This window comes from Galleria mellonella, unplaced genomic scaffold, assembly GCF_026898425.1.
Source record: "Galleria mellonella isolate WM207_F2 unplaced genomic scaffold, CSIRO_AGI_GalMel_v1 utg143, whole genome shotgun sequence".
Lineage (NCBI taxonomy): Eukaryota > Metazoa > Arthropoda > Insecta > Lepidoptera > Pyralidae > Galleria > Galleria mellonella.
Genome location: NW_026441997.1, coordinates 1,376,073 through 1,393,558, shown reverse-complemented (window position 1 = coordinate 1,393,558; position 17,486 = coordinate 1,376,073). Strand labels below are relative to the sequence as shown.

The 17,486-nt window shown below is 31.1% G+C and overlaps 1 protein-coding gene across 5 annotated transcripts in view; it reads left to right on the top strand.

The window, feature by feature from the left end:
* Positions 1-17,486, top strand: part of LOC113516812 (schwannomin-interacting protein 1 homolog) — a 63,426-nt gene that overhangs the window by 37,090 nt on the left and 8,850 nt on the right. For 4 of the 5 annotated variants that reach the window (XM_052891678.1, XM_031907743.2, XM_031907742.2 and 1 more), the window contains exons 2-5: positions 13,470-13,881; positions 14,723-14,883; positions 15,220-16,268; positions 16,938-17,065. In XM_052891678.1, the coding sequence (XP_052747638.1) occupies positions 13,476-13,881; positions 14,723-14,883; positions 15,220-16,268; positions 16,938-17,065 (1,744 nt within the window). In that variant the 5' untranslated portion in view covers positions 13,470-13,475. The remainder of the gene's footprint in view (positions 1-13,469; positions 13,882-14,722; positions 14,884-15,219; positions 16,269-16,937; positions 17,066-17,486) is intronic. The other variant, XM_052891679.1, reaches the window with a different exon arrangement.

Below are 17,486 nucleotides of genomic sequence, written 5' to 3'. Positions count from 1 at the left end.
AATATGTTATGTATACAGAACGATCGATGTTATTGACGTTACTTTGTGGAAGTGGACTATCAGCGAATAAAACTGAACATTTTTATCAAAGAAACAGTAAAATTGACAAAAAATGACACAATATGTACAGGTTTTCATATTATGCGACTGTTAAATGCACCGTTAGATGGTTCAGAGTTTATTGTAACTTTCTATATGCTCTTTATAATCTTAACAATAACTATAACATCAAATTCAATAGTCTACTTATTTTTAAACTATATGAAATTGAAAATAGAAGTTCAATATACTATATTTTATAATATGTAATTATATCTTACCATAATATACTTTACTAAAAATATAACAATGAGAAGCTATATAATTTGTAAAACGTTAGCGAAACTATACTAAACTTCTTGCAATTAATTCCCTTCGATCCTTGGTTTATTCCTAACCTTGCTCTCACCAGAAAATAAGAGCTACAGATAGTCAATCACCGTTTATTTGTAGCGCAGTATACATGTATATGGTGAGAAACATTATAAAAACTACATGGGGTGGAACAGGATATACGTTGGCAACACGCTGGCTACGATAACTTTACAACTCGTAAATCTTATTGCTGCTTTATGATAAAAAAGGACTATACCAAAAATTATTTTACTGCCTAGTTATTTCATATACAGTACAGTAAGTTATGTTTAATTTAAAATATATATATATATATAGTAAATATACTCGTTTATATTTCGTAATCCTTTCTAATTGAAAACTAAGTTGGACACGCAAATAACAAAGTCAACGTTTATAACGGTACCCTGTGCCAACATAACATTGCTAAAGTTGGCTTGTATTTGCACAAACAAACCTATATTTATTTTGACTGCTAAAGTTGGCAATGTAGTCGGTTAGACAAGGAATTATGCTCGAGCCAATTTATCGTTAATTGCGTAAGGTCACCCTTTATTAGCACAAAAGGGTTCACAGGTCTAAATTTGTAATTAGAATCCAAAAATAAAATTATTTCTGACACAGGTTTCTTTCGATTACGAGTAAACAATTTACCCGTTACATGCTCTGTTCCTCGGCTTTGCTCTAGTAAATTAGGATAAAAGATAATGATTTCATGTGTTAAATAACTTTATCTTATACTAACGATAAGGCGATTAGATAGAATTTTCAAAAATATTTTACTCACTAATAACTAAACTAACTAAAGCTTTCTATAACTGAAAGATAATTATCGAAATCAATTGAATATTTTTTGAGTTTATCCATTATAAATAAACACTCAAATCTTTCCTCTTTGTATTTTAATATTATTATTCTTTATCGTCGTCTTTATTCCTCTATATATTTGTCTACTGTATGTAAGTTTATATCTGAACATGTTTCCCATTTAAATCAAATCTTTATATCTTTCAATCATTTATTCCTTCTAAGAGTATTATAAAAGAAAATTGAGATATTTCGACAGAGACACCTCCATAGGTGTCTAGATGGTATTTCCAGAAAATTTTCACATACTACTGGAAGCGGAATTATAGCGTAGGAGAAATCTCCCATGGCACTACGGCCGCTATAATACTTTCTATGGCTCAATACTACAGTTTACTACGCCGTAGCATCATGGAAGCGTACTACAGCTACGGGAATACATGATAGTTTTAAGCGAAAAATATCTAAGTATCTATTTAAATTTGATACAGTCACTATATATTTTATCTATGCTCATCTTATTTATACTGTTTTATTATAGCTAGCAAAGTGACTAGCAAAAGAACTGGTGAAATAATAATAAGTCGACTGAACCAGTTTCAATGAAGTTTGATGTGAGGTAACCTTGAACTTCGATAAAGAACATGGGCTACTTTTTAGAATCTTTGTAACTAATTTAACTTAAGGAAAAAGCTCATTATAAACAAAGAAATATGCTAACAAAGCTTAAAACCTTAGCTCATTTTGCCTTTCCATGAGAATTTATATAATTAAATTCTTTCTTAGTGGATGTTTAATTTTGCTAATTTAAGTAATTTGATTAAAGTAGGTCTGTACGTTTTGTGGTTCTGACTACGTATAATGAAATAGCAAATAAGTGTGTTTTTATAAGTGAAACAATTTTTTTTTTTCAATTATTATTTAATTTCACTAGCTGGACTTATTTTCTATCTATACATATGAAAGAGGATGGTGAGTGACTGACTAACCCATGTATCAACTCACAACCAAAACTACTGAATTTAGAAGCTTGATATTTTCAGATAGGTTCTTTATATAGTATAGGTGAACAATAAGAGAGAATTTTTTAAAAATTTAACCCATAAAGTGTAAAATGGGCGTTGACAGTTTGTAATTTCATCAGTTTAGAAGTAAAATACTTGCAATTTAGATTTGAACTCTAAAAACAAAAATTAATATGTTTATTAGCTTTTAGAATTCATCCCTAAATGGGTGAAATAGGGGACAAAAGTTTATATGGGAGTTCTATTATAACTAAAGCAAGCAGTATGAAACTAGCTTTAGACTTCTGATTAAAAATAAATAAAATACATTATGGTATATTGTTTTTGAAAAAATCACTACTAAAGGGGTGAAATAGGGATAGAACATTTGTATCGAAATTCTGTTATTTTTGAAGTTAGAATTATAAAAGTTTGTTTTTAGACTTATGAATAAACATAACTTTTTCGGCCTTTAAAAGAGAACGATTTGCTTTATATGAAAATTTGTATGCAAATTAAAAGAAAATACACATTCCAACATTTTTAAAAATTTACATCTCTGTGGGAGTGAAATAAAAAATGAAACTTTGAATGGAAGCCTGAAATTATGTATCTTTGAAAGATTTAAAACAAACATTTGCAATATAACCAAATTCTATGCTAATAAAGTCGTGAGTAACAGCTATAATTGAACAGACTGAGACAGAAAAAATATTTTCGTATGAAATCAAATACCACACGCGAGGAAAGCCCCAGGCAAAAGCTAGTACAATTATGTACAAAATACTTTGTACAAAAGTTAAGTAAAACATTGGGTACCTCTGTCCCATTCGTGTTTCAATCGTAAAGCAGTTGTGTTTGCATGGCTGTGTTTCGGTTTGAAGAGCGAAACACAGCCATGCCTGGGTACGGAGGAATGACACCTGAGTCCTCAGGAATGGCAACGCATGAGGGGTTTCAAGGACGAAATAGTATATTCTGTTATGTCCATAATACTGTCTATAGGCGACGGTGACCACTTTCCATCAGGTGGGCTGTCAGCTTGTTTGCCATTCTAAGTTGTATAAAAAAAATCCTTGATTTTTTTCATAAAAATCATAAGGAATTATGATAATTTTAAAATTATATGTCTTTTTCATTTTGCCATTTATACTTATTTAAGTTATCGATAGAACGTATAGACTCATGAAATTAAAGTAATTCATTAGAAAGTGGTAGTTACCTCTAGCACATATCGGGCAGTTGATAAGGGTGGGTATTGTGAAGAAGTATCAAAGAAAGGCAGCAAGTTCGTCCAGAACGAATCTACAACAAACGACTCCTATATAAATATTTGATGCGGACCCGGAGGGCAGTGTTGCGCCGAGACGGGACGCGTAACAAGCGAAGGAATCGATAGCATACACCACACGTGCCACTAACCTGCCTTATACATTCTAATAACAGAGCAATATACTTACATGCCTGAACAGTTCGTAGTAAAGGTAACCTCGAGAGACCGTTAAAAGGGAGCGTTTATGTTTATAAATAAAATACCTAGGCTACTGTAACTCTTCCCTGTAACGTAGGTAAGTACGTTTTGGCGCGCAAAGGGCTTCATAATGAGATAAGTTGGCAGTTTGATCGATAAAGCAACTTTGTTCGGCAATTATTGGGCGGTTTATAAGCATTACTTGTCTTTTAGTAAAAATTTTGGTATATAACGAGTTCTTTATAAATTTACATCTGTTTTATATTATCAGTGAGATATTGTAGTGCTTTCGATTATTATTTGATCGAAATTTTTGACAGTCCCAAGTGCAAAAGTGTTTTTTAAGTTATTCATTATATATATATATATATATATATTGTTTTTCCAACAAACTTTGTATTCTGTAAATAATCCGTCAAGCATTGATTGACGCATCTTTTAAGTTGCGTTTTCATTATTCTCCACGCAATATTATTCACTTATTTGTAGAATTAATAAAACTATCGATCGTATGATAGTTTCACTATTGCTGAACTATCAAGGTCAGAGGGCAAAAGTTCATTAAAATTATCTTTTTATTTTCTGTTACTTAATATACAGTCGTTGCAGGTTTCACTAGCATAAGTCACTGTCATTATTTTACATTCAGGGTATCCCATTTATAAATACTTTATTTTTGTTCTCTACCATTCCGTTAAAAAAAAATTATAATGACATTTCATTTTGGTATTCAGGTTATTCTGCTGCCAAAATACACTCTAGTAGTATAGTAATAAAGAAACAGCTAAGTTTTTATGTGATTTGTAAATTGTTCTGAATTACTCTGATTTTCTTTTTTGTTTGCGGTGTTACCTACACTGATTACGTTACAAATTCTAAAACAGATTAGATATTTTTTTGGAATTGATAGGATTTACTCCCGTGTTTTTTTTACATTCATTTTTAGATGTTTGAAGCTGCCATTTTTCTATGCAAAATCTACTTGTGTATAGGGTAAAAGTTCCCACTTTTACCCATACTTTTTGAAAAAGGGTTACAAAAAATAAAATAAAACCTATAGTGAAGTTGTTTATTTTTAATTCTCAAGGCAAATATGTTTAGCTTATTATCATAGCAATACTTTTTGGTTTGGACTATATTTGAAAATAATAATTAATGAAAAATGAAAGTTAAAAACTGGCCATCTCACCCACACAGTGTGGGTGAGATGCCACATAGTGTAGGAGAGATAACATTGGAGTCCTTGTACATAAATTACAATTTATTTTGTTTTTTTTTTAGCGCACCATTTCTTTTCTTTTAATTTTTCCGGAACTCAGTGCACACATTACTATCGTTTTCAATCGGGTTGGATGTATTTTATTGTAAGGATGATGATGCTGATGCACCAGCCAGCTTGCGCTTTTTAGCTTCTCCTTTTATTAATTTAATATTAGCTGTTTTCTTGTGGACGTTATCTGAAGATGTTAACACACACACACACACACAGGCAAATAGTTTTCTCTTCATAGTTGATGGTGATAATTTTGATATTTAGTTCTTTAGGTATCTCTAGAATCTTTGAAGATACAGTGTTGCCAGTACTAAGACGACTAGATAAGGTACGAATTGATATCCCATAGCGTCTTTTTGCCTCATTTTTTGATACTTCACCTTTTTTATCTTTTCCATTGCCAAACCTAAGTTTTCTTCGGCCCACTGACCTCTGACCACTCTGTTGTTCCTAATATATTTTTTTGGCATACTGCATACTTGGCATATGGCATAATACATAATAATAAAAAGAAAATAGTTGAAAAATTACATAGTAAACAGCTCAAGTAAAGTATGGCATCTCTCCTCAGAATGTGGGAGAGACACTCTCAGCAATACATTAAACCAACACTTATTTTACTGACTCTTTGTTTTCATGAACTATGTTCACCGAAACCATATAAACACGTAATTCTTAGCAAAAAAATTCTGCGACAAAACATTCATTCCTCAACATCCAGTTACAACCGCATGCAGCTGAGCAGGTACTGACAAGTCTATGGGGTAGTGTCCAAGAGCTGTCGAGCACAGTAAGAAATATGCATTTATTTCTTTTCCACACGGAATTAGCGGGGCTATGGCATCTCTCCTCATATGGCGTCTCACCCACTTTTACCCTATACATGTATATATGTTTTGTATAGTAAATATATTACTTATAAAAAAATATATCTACAAAACATTTCATCATTAATAAGTGTGATTTATTGATTCTTTTTTTTCTGAGTAAAATATATTTGCATACATAAATACATAATTACATCTATTTTTAAGCGAAATAGACTGAATACAGACTATTTCGCTTAAAAATAGATATAATATAGCAATAGAGAAACATGTAGTTTTATATTAAAAAATATGGTGTATAAAAAATGTCAAACAATTTAGATTAAGATAATATTGTATGAGGACTTTAACATAAAAGGTTATTGTACGTAATATTGTTACAATTTAAGTGGGCGTTCGTGACTGTTAAGGGTACGAGGCGTTTCAGTTGCGCATGGATTATACTAAACAAAGATCGTTACAGCTCACCAATTAACAATTATAAGACCAAATTACTTTATTTAGGTGCCGAAATGAGATTATAACAGACAGAAAAGGTAGTTTGCCCTTATTTCAGCGTGAGAGCTCAACTCGCTTGTTCTCTTTTATTTGAACTAACTTGAAGCAGAATTGCGTCAGGTTAGGGATAAGGGAGCTTTACCATGTTAATAAGATTAGTTTCCGGGTCGACGCAAAAAATCAATCTGTTGGCAAGCAGCCACACTCTTGTCGGCCATTACTACGCCGGTGATAGAATTACTGCAGCCGATGAGAAAATCTATATCGACACGGTCTTGAGAATTTTAATCTACTTATTTATTTACTATTATTCAGCGACATTGTCGGCGTGGTTATAGAAATTAATTAATTAAATAATTTACAAATATCAACCTATTAGGTACTTTTCGAGAAAAGAAACTCAATATAGAGACTCTTCAAATAAATCGAACCGCGCTCATAAATGAGGGCGTCTATTGTGTTCGAAACTAGTCGGGCAGTCAAAACGTAAGTAAGGCCGACATAAATAATTACGATACAGTATGACTCACAATAGTTATTATTCAATCCTTACAATTTTGTTAGAGTAGATAATATAAATTCACAATGAAGTAGGTAGATATTTACGACTCGATTTTCGTGCATATTATTTATATAAGTTATTCAGAATACTAACATAATAATTAATTACTATTTCATAAATTGGACACTCACTATCCACTTTGCGTTCTATATGTTTTGAATTATTGATTCTCAAGCCTTAGAACATTAAGACAAAGTTGTAGATTTGAGTGCCTTTTGAACATATAATGAGTGTTGTTGCAACGCAGAAACAATTGAAGCACAAGGAGCTACAGTATTTTATAACTAGAAAATACTATGTTATTATTATTATCATCGCACGGCTCGCCATCGACAGGGAGTTCACCCTCATACCTTACAGCCTAAATGGTCGCGTACAACGCAGTTTCAGAGATGTTTTCTCCCACAAACACTCAGGTTATGAAATGAGCTCTCTGCCAAGGTTTTCCCAAGAGAATACAGCATGGGGTTCTTCAAAAAGGGGGGTAAAGAGGTTTCTTCAGGGTCGGCAATGCGCGCGTAATACCTCTGGTATTGCAGGTGTTCATAGGCTACGGTAACCGCTTACCATCAGGTGGGCCGTATGCTTGTTTGCCACCTCAGTGGTATAAAAAAAATTACAATACGTTTATTTCATCTCCACAAATTACAGTACAATGTGTACAGATTATTTACTTTTATACAAAAAGATAAGTATTGTAATCTGAATCCTAAACAAAGCCGTAACCTGTATCTTAGACACCAGGTCCCATCAATAAAATAATGATTATTTAAAAGTAACAGGTTGTTACGTGGAGTAAAAAAACGGCGTGCGGATGCGTACGTGCGTGCGTATTTTATTAAATATTTTATATTATATTCGAATTACAAATAAAAATATGGTATATTTTGTGTTTTATTTTATATTTCAATTGAAAGTTGAAGTTTTTATGTAACATGTGATAAAGTTGATAGTTCCTTATTGAGTAGGTACATATTCCACGGACAACCGAATGATCGGAAGTAATTATCGTCAATAGATATAAACATCACCATGAATATTATAGAATAATATTCTGACTACTTTCGGTCTCTGTAATTGTATTGTTACATATCAGTAGTACTTTATATTAAAGTTGGTATAACTCAATTTGTTAGTTTAGCCTCTCATGAAACCTTTACGCGCATGGCGCATTTTATGCATTACCAATTAAAGCATTAAAAATGGTATACCTTAATACCTAATAATTTCATTACTATATTCCAGGAATGGAATTGGAAAAACACAGTTACATTTTTACTTTTGAACAGTAAAATTTTTTAATCTGACCCATAATATATTATACATTTGTTTCTGTGGCGATATTGTGTGCTGTCTGTCAAGGTGTATTGGTGCCACGACGTGAACTTATATCAGAAAATATTGTGTAAAGTGAAGGCCTTTGACGTGACTTTCCGGACGACAGTATGTCCTCCGTAGCATGAAGTAAATAGTAATAATTTGTAATGCAAACATATTAAAATTCAAGAGTATTAAATAGTCAAGAGTTCTCGGTCAGAGCAGCTACTCGCTTTTCGCTTCTAAGTTTACTAAAATAAAGACTAGGTATCTGTTAGATAAATATAAAAGTAGACAATTATGTCTGTTTATAAAACTAAATTATGCAATACTAGTATATAGGTAATAGGTACATGTGACGAGATAGCTGATGCTAGAACACCCGAGGTTTAACGTAGCATAAACAGATACGATTTACTAAAGTCCTTTTCTTAAATTGGCATTATCGACAATCTAATCCGGACGTTATTGCCCGTGGGAGGTATTCGATTTCGAACGGGAAAAAAATAAATACTATTTTTTTTAGTTAACACTACTTTTATGAAACATCTTTTTTACATAACAACCTTGACACTTAATTTTAAGCTACTCTAGCACCGTAAACAGGGGGAAAGGAATTGTTAGTAATGCAGACTACTCATTGCTAGACCCTATCAGGTCGATCGGTGGTCGCCCTGGAAATCATCGTGCTGAATTCCAGGGATATTCATCACGGTGAGCTGACTAACTTGCTTTTTCATTTTCACATATCAACCCTCATTGATGCCTCAACAGCATATACTGTTAGAGCAGGCAGGATTACCTCTCCATTAACATCCATGGAAAAACAAATAACGTTAATAAAGGTTATGCGTTAATAGTACCAATACCCGGTATTATTTGTATATGCTTATAGGAACCATAAATTTATTATTTTATTATTATATATTTAATTTATTATAAATTAATTATTTTACATTCCTTAACGAATTCCAAAAGTAGGTTTTGTAATGTTTAATAGAACAATTTTTTTAAATATTTATTCTAATCTCATCATCATCTTCCCACCCCTATCCCAATTATTATTTGGGGTCGGCATAATATGGTTTTATCCGTGCAAAGCTGGATCGGATAGCTAGTGATATAATATGTATTTATCAGATGACAACGGTAGTCCGATTAATATAAATGAGTAAAATATTTTTCAAATTTAGATGCAATATAAAACAGGTCGTTTGAGAAAACAATTTCGTATTATGTCACGCCAAAGAGATAATTCTAAACATCGTTACGGCTTGGTTTGGAGTTTGTATTAATTAAATCTGTCAACCTTATCTAAAGAGACTCTTCCGACAAACATAAAATTCAAAACTTTCTTCCCTATTTGAACACTTCTACTTATCAGCCATCTGAATACGGCGAAAGTTATTCTCGTCGTTAGAAATAGCTCTTAATAATAATTTAAATGGCCAATATTCGGTTTCACGTAATTTGCAAAATACGAGTAGAATGAATTTGTATTTTTAATAACTATGCTACGCCGCCAAGCTAAGATACGTTGTCAATTCTGAACTGATTTAAATTACTCTTTTTGCAGTTAGTAGTGTTTACTCATGTATTGGTTCCAGATGAAGCTATCAATATACTCTGTGGAGAAAGAAACCTCTTATTTCGAAAGCCTCCTGTACCTATGTACTTGTAAATATATATTTATTTGTTCTATATTAAAACATTTTGATTTTATTACTATGATATAATACGAATCGTTTCTTTGTTCATTGGTATTCTTTGCTACGATTAAAGACGCTATCTTAATCTTCTTGTTATCATTCTAAACACTATAGATTTAAAAATTAATATTGGAAGTTGTTTATTTTGGGATATACTTAACTACATACATTTTAGAGTAAATATCTTAAAGAATGTTATCTTTAGGTAAAATGGGTAAGATAGGGTTTACCAGGTGGGTGTGTATAATCGTATTGAGGTCGACCCCGGCGTGCCTTGTCGTTCTCGCGCTTGAGCACCCCCAGATATTTGAAAGGATGGGAGGGCGCACTGGTAACAATATCCGGCTCTAATCCTCTATAGCACTTTGTATACGTTGCGGACATAAGATTCAATGTTTACAATATAATCGCAAACGCAATAGATATGCGTTTATTACGAAATTATTATTAGTAGATAGGAGTATGACTCATTAAGAAAGTTTCTTTTATGATTTTTTTAAAAACAAGGACTAATTCGCTGTTTTTATTTTAGTTATTTTTTTCACGTACTTATTCACTTTAACTATGAAACATTAGGAAATTCCAAAAATATATACTTATATAAACTCTTTTTTTATATTATATATATTTCTGTTACATTTAGATTTAGCACTGTAACGTAAGTTATTATAATATTAAAAATGTGTATATGCGGTGTATATAGTATCAGTATTTATATCCAATAAAGTCATTGCATCCAATTTTAATCTATGAAGATTTAGTAAACTACAGAAGAGTTCCGCTCAATTCTAAGGTTGTTTGGAAGAGATCGATATTTAGCGATAAATTCGTACATTTCTGCCTCTTTTACCCCCTCCCCATTCCTCTAATCTTCTTGTAATACTACTTTTTTATCTATATATTTGTGTAATAATAGATATATTTCTTTGATATTGACAATATTCTATATATATTTATACCTATATTTTCAGTCATTCATGAATGAATTCATGTACAGTTTTTATAGATAGATGCCTTAAAAAATATAAAAGATAGGTATTTTATATTAAGAGAAATAAGAATAATTGTCCAATTTAACACTAAAAAGACAGAAAAACCGCAAAAAAGACGCCGTTTGTCGTATCTCCTCACTTTCAGGGCACTTCCCTTAATAAAAAGTCGAGACTAGGAGTTCTGGGCGATATGATATATCTTGCGACGTCTAGTTTTGCAGTTATCTGGAGAAGAAGGCTAAGATAGCTTCCAAAAAGTAAGGAGTGCTCAATAGGGTGAGACGGTATTTCATGCCGGAACACCGCCTGAAATTATATAAAGCTCAAGTCAGGCCGCATATGGAATACTGTTCTCACCTGTGGGCAGGACGACCGCATTCAAAGTCGGGCGGCTCGAATTATCGATAGTCAACGCCTTACTGTGCGACTTGACCTACTGAAACTGCACAGAGATGTTGCATCTCTGTGCACCTTTTACCGAATTTATCATGGGGAGTGTTCTGATGAATTGTTCGGATTGATATCTGCTGCTGATTTTCACCACCGTACAACCCGCCACAAACTAAAGTTTCATCCCAATAATCTGGACGAGCGGCGGTATTCCACCGTGCGTTTTTCAAAGCACTTTCTTCTACGCACAACCATTCTTTGGAATCAACTTCCAGCATCAGTTTTTCCGAACCAAAACGACAACATAACCTTTAAGAAAAAAGTCCTTTAAGAAAAAAAATCCCTTTTAAAAGGCCAGCAGCACACCTGCAATGCCGCTGATGTTTTGGGTCATATGCGGCGATGATCATGGGCGGCGGTAGTCACTTACCATCAGGTGAGCCGCATGCTCGTGTGTTGTAAAAAAAAATAAAAAATAAAAAGTACCTTGTATTTATTTTTACTTTATTTTTTAATCGTAGATAGATAGATACTTTTTATTGTTTCCTCCAAAAGATTACAATAGTAAACTTATTATAATATATATATTATATATTGTATACTAAAAAAACTGTATTTCAAGTTTAATAAAAAGCATTTATTTGTAACTATAGACTTACTATTGTATTCACTGTTTTGTTGAAAAATATTTTATGTCTATTAGACATTACATGAAACATAATGGCCGAAACAACTTTTAGGTGGAGGACCAGATGTTATGCTTAAATTTAGGGAGAATAATATTAAATTGCGAAATAGGTATATATAATATTTGAATAACTTTTAAGGTTCTCAATTCCCTTGTACTTTTGATTAGCATGTTTTTGTATTATATGGTATTAATTCTGAACGTTATAAAAATATCCAGAATTATGTAATATCATATAACGCGGACCGTATAGTACTTAGTAGAAAGATTTTTTTAAATTGGTTAAATATAAGCTTTTGAGTTTATTCATTACAAACAAACAATCATATCATCTTCTTTATATTAGTAAATGGAGATAAATAAATCATACTTTAGTTAATATTTATTTATTATTAAATAAATTCATAGCTCTTAAAAAAACAACTTACATTTTAATTCTCTTACAAATACAACAAATAACGGATTTTAATTATAATAATTATAATTCTACAGCAAGGTAGGCAAGTTAGAGTGGGTGTATGCAAGTAATATAAGTGCATGTATGAAAGAAACTATATGTAACATTGAGTGTCCATAAATTCAGGTTAATTAATATACAAAATAAATAAAATCCATGTTGATACAGTTCAGATTTATATTTTATTATTTATAATATTTCGTCATTAAGATGCACCGATCAAGCTTTGCAGAAAGCATCAATCTAGGTCTACTTAATAGTAAGTTATAGAAATATAAGCAGTGTATTATGTATGTGTAGTGCACGCTGGAATTTATATTTCTGTTTGTTTATATTTCTAAGGTAATAAACCTTCTCTTGGTTTTCAAAATCTTGTACATGAATAAAATATATCTATAGGATTTACTTGAAAACATCCTCGTTTCTTATCTTTAAAATAGACTAAAATTAACCTATACAGACTATTTCATCATCATTATTATTCATCCTATCCATCATTTACTGCTGAATATATAAGATTCCATATTTCGCCACAAAATAAAATCTTTTTCCGAGCAACCCGTATCATTTTATCTGCGTCATGTAACATTTTAGACGTGGTCTTTGCATTTCACTTTGCTAAGTTTTACTGAGTTTGCTTGTGCGAAGTAGTCACTCTTAATCAATAACCTTTTTCTCCCGCCAATTATTATCGAATTTTTTAGTAACTAGAAATAGTAACCCCATTGTTAGTAATATACCCTATCAGGTCGATCTCTACGCGGTTCTCCTGGGAACTATCGTGATTCCTGACGTCACGATAGATCGTGACCTGATATCATCTTTACCTATTCATTGATACCCCGCCAGCGTATACCAATAATCCAGGCCGGATTACCATTCTATTTTCATTCATAATAATAGACAAAAAATATTCTGTGGTTATCCTTATTTCGGATTATATGATTCGACTTGGTGTTGAGTAACATGGACCATGTCCAATGTTGTATCTGCTCTTTCTCTTTATTTTGTATAATTACGTATCGCTGAACTGAAAACGTATCATGACATATATAAATATTATTAATTTGTATTGTTTCAGGTAAACATGAGGATAAAACAAGGGGTTGATAATGGCAATATTACTACTGTATTTCGAAATGAACATTTGCTACAAAGAAATACCGATAACAGAAGCTGGATTGTATCAAGCGATAATAATATAGAGACCAACAGCACGTACAGAAATATAAATAAAAAACAAAATTTTAAAGATAATTCAAATACTAATTATAACATTTCATACGAAAGTGACAACATATTAGAAAATACCACCATAACCGCAACACCTAGCAGTTATCAACTAGAAAGAACCATAGATGTTGAGCTGGCAGTCTGCAATAGACAATATAGAATAAACGCTCAGAAAAACATAAACGTTCGAAAGTTGTGCAGTAAGGAGAAAACAGACAATCTGGAGGGACCTAAGGCAAAATCGACTGAATGCTTTTTAGGTGTGCTCATATTAATTTTAATGTAATGAATGATGAGTGACGTGTACAGCATGCTATATGTAGTGATGCCGATATCAATTTGTTCATATCTACAGGCGATATTTACCTATATATACCTTTTGCAACGGAATCTCAGAATATATAGCATATCCTGTAGTATATAAAAAATATACAATAATATCTCTTCCAATAATATTCCTTTAGCTTGGACTCGCAACTGTATTTTGTATTCGTAATGACAGCATCATTAATTTGAAGCCGTATGTGCAAGTTGGTGGTTATTTCAAAAATATATAATATTATTCAATGTGTGTTTTTCATATGACTTAATAGTTTCTAGCTACAGGTTCCTTTGGCATGTATTTTGTATCACTTTATTGAAGTAAAAGCTGCATAGCTCATATAAGTATTACTTGAAAATAGCAACTCTGAAATTTCTATTAAAATTAAGTAATTACCCTTTACATGAACAACAAAGCATATTAAAATAATATAATTCGTTTACAATATTTGCTCGGTTTATTCGCCGTAACGGTAGCAGTTGACTAATGTCTATGACTACCCCATATTGGATTATAGGCAAATAATAAGTAAATAGATACGAGTCTATTTACTAATTAATTTGCTTACCTATAATTTTTTTTTTTTTTTGGATTAAATTCATATTATGAAGAAAAACGTTTGTACTTGCATATGTAGAAACGATTATATTGTGCGGAGATCGAATCTGCGACCATTGGAAGATTAAATAGTGTGTTAAATTGCTGCAAACAAGTCGTGTTTTTTTTTTATAACAGACATTATTTCTACTATTTTAAATGTACATTTTTATTTTTTTAAGGAGATCCCGATGCATATTCAAACACAACTCCCCTTGATGAAGAACGAGCATTTGATCACTCAGATACGGATGAAATGTCTGAAAACGGTATCCAAACATTGTCTAGGGGAATAGTTAATCCAAATTATCCTGGGTTTCAACATTTAGCACACACTTTACAGGTAACATTTTATTTATTATAGAGAAACCTTGAATGTGTAAAGTAGAAACATGAAAGAAGCCGTATAAAGTAATAGGCAAACTTATAATATCTGTTTACATATAAACTGATATTGCCTTTACTATTGTATTCTATTGTAATGGCCGAGATAATGATGATAAATATTGTAAATGTAAAAAAGGCTATTTATTAATCCGGTAAATCAATGTATATTGATCATACAGTCAAAGATGCCTATGGACATTAATAAGAAAAAAAAAATGATGTTTTTTATAAGGTATTTCTCAAAACTTTTACGAGAATTAAGTATAATAATTTAAATTAAAAATATTTGCAGGATTATTCATCAAATATAGAAAATTTTTATCAATCTGAAAATGATATGACTGATGATGATATAGATGTTGAAATCACGGAATTAAGTTATGAAACCGAATGTGATCAAAACTCAACATTAGCAGAATATAAGAATATCAACAATAATAACAATAATGTTGACATAAAGGATTCTAAGTTTTCTTTATCTAAAAAGAATTCTACGATAGAAAGCAAAAGAATAGATTGCCATATAAATAATGATATTCCTGATCTCTTAAAAACTATCTCTTCAAATAATAATAACATAAATTCAAATAGTTGCGATTCCAACTATTCAGATACTGATATAGAGAATAATTTTCATACCAAGGATATTATAGGAGATTTTAACAAGGAAATTGAAGATGAAATAAAACAATTACTAAATTATAATATTAATATTCAAGACGACCTTGAGGAGTTAAGAAAAGATATAAAGGAAACCTTTGCTAAGCCTATTGAAACTACAATTAACAATATTAGTGACGTTGTTAATCATGTTATAAAAAAATTAGTAGAAACACAAACTGATGTATGTGACCAATGTGACGATAAACAGAGTAATAAAGAAAATAATGCTAGTAATGAAAAAGTAATAGAAATTTGTAATGTTAACAAAGAAAATGAAAAAAATACAAGAACAGAAATGAACTTAAGTAGGCCTACCTTTTTATTATTAGATAGTAGTAGTAATACGACAATTGCGGACGCTTTTCTATCTGACGGTAAAGATGAAATTAATATTTACGATAGTGAATATGATACAGAAAGATTGAGTACCAATGTCGAGAATACTATTAAACAGCTCAGTACTGAATTACGAAAAATAATTCCAAAACTGGATGAAATGCGTGAACGCGATAAGTTATGGGCTACCTGTAAAAAAGATACAGTTGTTACGGATGGTAATTCAAATGAGATAGCTAGTTCTTCAAAGTGTTTTGATTATCCTTTTATTGCAGACAATAGTAGAAAGAAATCACCTAAAGATGTTAATACTATTACAAATAATTCTGTTAAGGCTACAATGTAAGTACGATTTTATTATATTATTGATTTTATTTCATTCATTTACCACAGGACGTTATGGAGAGAAAAGAGAGGTCTATAATTAGTATTAATATTTTATCTATGTTAGGCCTTAAGGCTAAGCCAATGAGATAGATTTTTAAAGTGAACAAAATATTTTTGATTCTCAAAATGACAATACGATTTTAACATGAATTTCGTTGAATTCTTTTATATTTACAGTGCAATTATTATGGTTGTATATCGCTTTCTATTTACTCGATAGCTTTAAGTACCTATTAGTTAGCTATATTTAAGTAGGTAGATTAAGAGATCTGTACTTAGCAGATTATCCAATACCCTGAATACATCAGTACGTAGTATGTCTTACTACGTCTATAATACGTACTTAACTAAAATGTATGAGTAGGTACATTACATCCAGCGTTTTTAAAATAGATGATGACGTGGGCAATGTAACTCTGTCAAATTCAGTAGGAAAGCAAGTACTAATTTTTTTTACCAAGTATTCCATCTTCTTAAATTCACTAGCATGTATCCGAGACATGTGAACATATTGTAATCATCGAGCGGCATTAGTCATCGAAATAGGCGTGGTAGTTTATTTGTTGATGTTTTAGAGGTATAAAAACTTAAATTCATAACATCAATTATGCAATCCTACTTCAGTGAACCGAGAACAGCGAAAGAACGCCAAAAAGAAACAATTTATAGCAAAAATAATTGTTTACGAAGCGCTCAAAGTACCAGCACATCCGTCCGTAATAAAAACAACAGTGATAGAGACTGTGATTTAGGTAAGTGTTTTAAACCAAATCTTATATATATATATATTTAGGTGTTTACCTTCAAAATTGATAACATTTTATTAAAAACAGTTTCATTTTAATTTTGTTAATTTATTTGAATATTTATTATTTATTTATTTGAATCAGCATGTGAACAAAATGAATACATTTTTCATTAAATTATTTTAAGTAAGTATTTACCCAGATACATATACTTAATAATAATTTATAACCTCTATTACTCTTTAATTTTCATATTTTTATTTACATTATTATATTTAAATATGTACCTACTGTATTACGTTATTGTTACAATTTCATTGAATCTGTGCTTGATAGTTCGATGTGGAAATTGTGTACCAACCACATTTGATAAATGTGTAAAATATTATTAAAACAATAACTGTCTTTTTAAACATGTTATCTTCAT